The sequence below is a fragment of the Urtica dioica genome, chromosome 3, assembly GCF_054948205.1.
Source record: "Urtica dioica subsp. dioica isolate 48M chromosome 3, U.dioica_male_clone48M_v1_H2, whole genome shotgun sequence".
Classification (NCBI taxonomy): Eukaryota; Viridiplantae; Streptophyta; class Magnoliopsida; order Rosales; family Urticaceae; genus Urtica; species Urtica dioica.
In genome coordinates this window covers 3,039,535-3,043,728 of record NC_142758.1, presented here as the reverse complement: position 1 = coordinate 3,043,728, position 4,194 = coordinate 3,039,535, and the positions used below count along the sequence as shown (strand labels likewise).

Genomic DNA, 4,194 nt, shown 5'->3' with positions numbered 1-4,194 from the left:
TACTCTCAGTAAAAGGGTCATATCATTCAAATTTTTGACAAGTTGGGTCAAAATCTAATGTCATCACACGTGTCATATTGACGTCAATTTCTCATTTCTATTTGTTCATTAAAAAAAATAATAATAATATATTCTAATGCCCTCTACATTTAACTTGCAACCATAAGTCAATTTTTGTCTCTTTCTGCCCTATTTGTACTATATATACTCGTGTGTAACGTTTATGCTCCAAGACCAAAATAAAACATATAGTCAAGGTACCAAACAAAACAAAGTGGTTCCAAGAGAGAGAGAGAGAGAGATGGAAAAAGTGGTTGGAAGTAGCCGATGGGAGAAGGGAATGCCGGTGGTGGGGCTGGGGACTTCGTCGGACCCTCCGGCGGACGGCGAGACCGCGAAAGCCGCCATCGTTGAGGCCATCCGCGTCGGGTACCGCCACTTTGACACGGCTGCCATGTACGGCTCCGAGAGCCACGTTGGCGCCGCCGTGGCCGAGGCCCTCTCTCTCGGCCTCATAGCCTCCCGCGATGAGCTCTTCATCACCACCAAGCTCGGGCCAGGCTGCGCCGAGCCACATCTCGTTCTTCCTTCCCTCAAAGCCAGTCTCAGGTAAATTGTCTCTACCTATACCCACATGCCATACACGTCTTATCTTATTATTATTTCTAGTCATTTCCTTTGCTCTTTATTTTATTTCTTTCTTCAAAACTAAGAACTAACTCGTTGAAAAAAATAATAGCAGCACATGCCAAACATACATGTGTGCATGTTGCCAATTACGAACACTATTTTTTTGAAAACATTTATATCTATACGGGGAGTTTAGACAAAGGGCTAGTTTACCCTCTACATTCAATTTTTGTGATAACTATTTAAAAGTTAAAATGATGATTCAAATTAAGATAAAGAAAATATGCATGCACCATATCTAGATGGATGTAAGCATAAATCAACATAATTTTAGACTATAATTTTAATTGAATGTAGTCAGTTATTAGACTATAATCAGCAAAATATCTAGAAAAGGTAATTGAATTTGAAAACTATACTAAAATTTCGCCCATTTTTATTTAATCACGATTAAGGCCTAACCCAATAAATTATTGAGTATATTTATTACAAGTATACTTTGAGCTTTTATTTTTACTATTCAATCACTGTAATAAAATAATTTTTACAAGTATAATTATTGAATGCATATATTGTTGGTAACTCCTGGGTCTCTAATTCGATTGATGATAATAAAGACAAAGAATTCTTGGTTCAGTTCTCCGCCTTAAAAGGATTGATCAAATTCTATTGAGTCTGTCTGACATATGTGGTGATGGTGTTTTCTATTTACATAGCAATCTTGGAATGGAGTACGTGGATATGTACTTGATCCACTGGCCAATCAAATTGGGAGAAGGAGTGAAGAGTTTTCCGGTGGAAAAGGAAGACGTTCAACCTCTAGACATTAAGCCGTTGTGGGAAAGCATGGAAGAGTGTCACACACTTGGCCTCGCTAAGGCCATTGGCGTCAGCAATTTCTCTATCCGCATGCTAAACGAGCTCTTGTCCACCGCCAAAATCCCCCCCGCCGTTAATCAGGTTAAGTCCATGTATATAAAATAAATTAGATATATAGTCAATTAAAACGTTTGAAATTGTATATAGTCAACGTTTTATAAATCTTAGGTAAATAGTCATAAAGATGACGTGACCTAATAAATGAAAGTGACTATTTACCTAAGATTTACGTCTGTAAATACATGTAAGTGTCTATTTACTTAAAACTTATGAAACGTTGACTATTTAATAATGTCAAACTGTAAATATGACTATTTACCTAATGGACCCGTATATATATATGTTTTATTTTCTTATGTGAGGTAATTAGCATGCTCTTTTAACGTGGTGGTTTTTTTTAAAAATTATTAAATCTTGTACAATTTCATTTGAAAAGGATATTAGGTTTGATTATTGAGTATCGAGGATCTTATAAATTAGGCGCATATGCACTTCCAACTAGATATTCAGAAATATGTTTACGGTGTTGGTACATCTGCACTAACCAAATGGTGTAAAATTAATTAGAAGAGAGAAGAAGAAATTGACGGTAATGTTGTTGATGTGGGCTAGGTGGAGATGAGCGTAGGTTGGCAGCAGAAGAAACTGAGGGAGTATTGTGAAGCCAAGGGAATTGTGATCACAGCTTACTCTCCAACTGGTGCGAGTGGGACCAAATGGGGTGATTATTCCATTATTAACTCCGAAATCATTCAGCAGATTGCCCGGGCTAAAGGCAAAACCCCTGCTCAGGTATTTATTCTTATTTTATTTATTTTTTTTTTTTTTTTTGCACTTCACTTTCTTTCATTATAACAAGTAATAGAAGAACACACCCAATTAATTTTAAACAAATCATTAATTATTATGAAGAATTAAAGGTAAAATTTAAGTTTTACGAAAATTAAAAATATGTTCCGTGGTACATTATTATTTTTAATCAAAGTCATTTGTTAAGATTATTTTATCTACCACGAATATAAATGTAGTTATATGATTTTTATTTATTTTATATTGGAATTTGTAATTGTGTGTTATGTTATGGAATACTTTGTAATTATCCTCTCAAAGCTCATAAAATGGAAAATGATAAATATGATATTTAGGTTGATGTCAAAATTTATTGTTTGTCTATCTGTAGCGTTTTTCAAGGTGTAAACAATTTTTTTTAAAATTTTTATGTTTACATATATAAATTTTTTAATTTGTTTATGGGTATGAGTTCTATTTAACTTGGTTTACCGTCTAAGTGATATGACCGGTTGTCCGGTTCTTTTCATACTTATTTATTTTATTTTTTTTTCTATACCCTTACTTTTGATGAGTAAAAATTTGAAAACATGAGTCGTATATAATTTTATAGACTAAATGGGGCAAAATGCGAATTTGGAGGGTTTCGTAACTTTCTTCCCTATGTGATACGTAAACACTTAATAAATGGGACTCCACCTACAAATAAAAGATTAATACGAAGTCATCATAGGATGTTGGTTTTTTTTTTTTTTTTTTTTTTGGGACAACGAAAGTCATCATAGTTAGTCAGAAAAATAAATAAAGTCTATATTAATAAAGTTTATTTTTTTGGGACAACGCATAAGAAAAATAAATAAAGTCTATATCCAATATACGTGTGACATTGTAACCTCGTTTGATTTTTCAAACCAGGAGGGGTACTTGCTTTGATACTTCCTCTTTTTTTCTTTCTTTTTTTTTTTTTTTTTTTTTTTGCCCACCAAATTTGACGTGGTCGTATATCGTAGGATTTATGACTTATCTTTTTTTTTTTTTTTTTTTTTTTTGAGGAAGAGATTTATGACTTATCTTGTTTGTTGTAGATCGCATTGAGATGGGTTTACGAGCAAGGTGTTAGCTTGGTGGTAAAGAGTTTCAACAAGGAAAGAATGAGGCAAAACTTGGACATCTTTGATTGGTGCTTGACTGAGGACGAGCTCCACAAGATTAGTCAATTTCCTCAGCGCAAGTTGGTCAAGTTCGCCGCTCTTATGGGGCCTCATGACCTTGTTCTTCGTATTGATTCCGAGCTTTAATTCATTTCCATGTAATAGTGTTGTTTTTAAAATAAAAAAAAATTTATCGTAAGAGTATTGTGTTTAAGAGTTATCAATGTAGGTTTTGGTTGAACCCACCCAAATCTAATAATTATACGTGTACACGTACATTGTTTACAAGGTAATAATAACTATAGTACTTAATTACTAGAACAATTAGTACTTGTTGAGTTAGTTGTCACGTTGGCAGTAACCGAATTATACGATCAAGAATTAATTGTTAACCTTAAAAATTAATTAATTGAACTTAACTTATTTAATCGTGATTATTTATTGCTATTTATTGTTTGTTTGTTTGTTTGTTTTGCTTTTCCACAAAAGCTATCAGTTTTCATAAATGCTTTTACTTTAAAATATCATTTATTGCTACTATATTTAGATGACATGTCCAATGACTGCTAAAGTTGATCGTATAATATGAATGCATATGGCAAAACCAAAAAAACGTTCACGGACTCTAGAAAACAAAAAAAAACAAAAGTTGCATATGACTTCTTAAATTGTCCAATTTAAAAAAAACAGCTTTATATTATATAGACACAAATGGCTTCTGAAATTTATATTGAAATTTCAGTTA

General features: G+C 33.0%; 1 protein-coding gene across 1 annotated transcript; it reads left to right on the top strand.

The window, feature by feature from the left end:
- The first annotated feature begins 231 nt into the window (after positions 1–231).
- Positions 232–3,773, top strand: LOC149402071 (D-galacturonate reductase-like). The gene is made up of 4 exons (XM_089609364.1): positions 232–609; positions 1,347–1,590; positions 2,122–2,301; positions 3,384–3,773. The coding sequence occupies exons 1-4, from the start codon at positions 302–304 to the stop codon at positions 3,594–3,596; spliced, it is 945 nt and encodes a 314-aa protein (XP_089465490.1). The 5' UTR covers positions 232–301; the 3' UTR covers positions 3,597–3,773.
- The last annotated feature ends 421 nt before the right edge of the window (positions 3,774–4,194 follow it).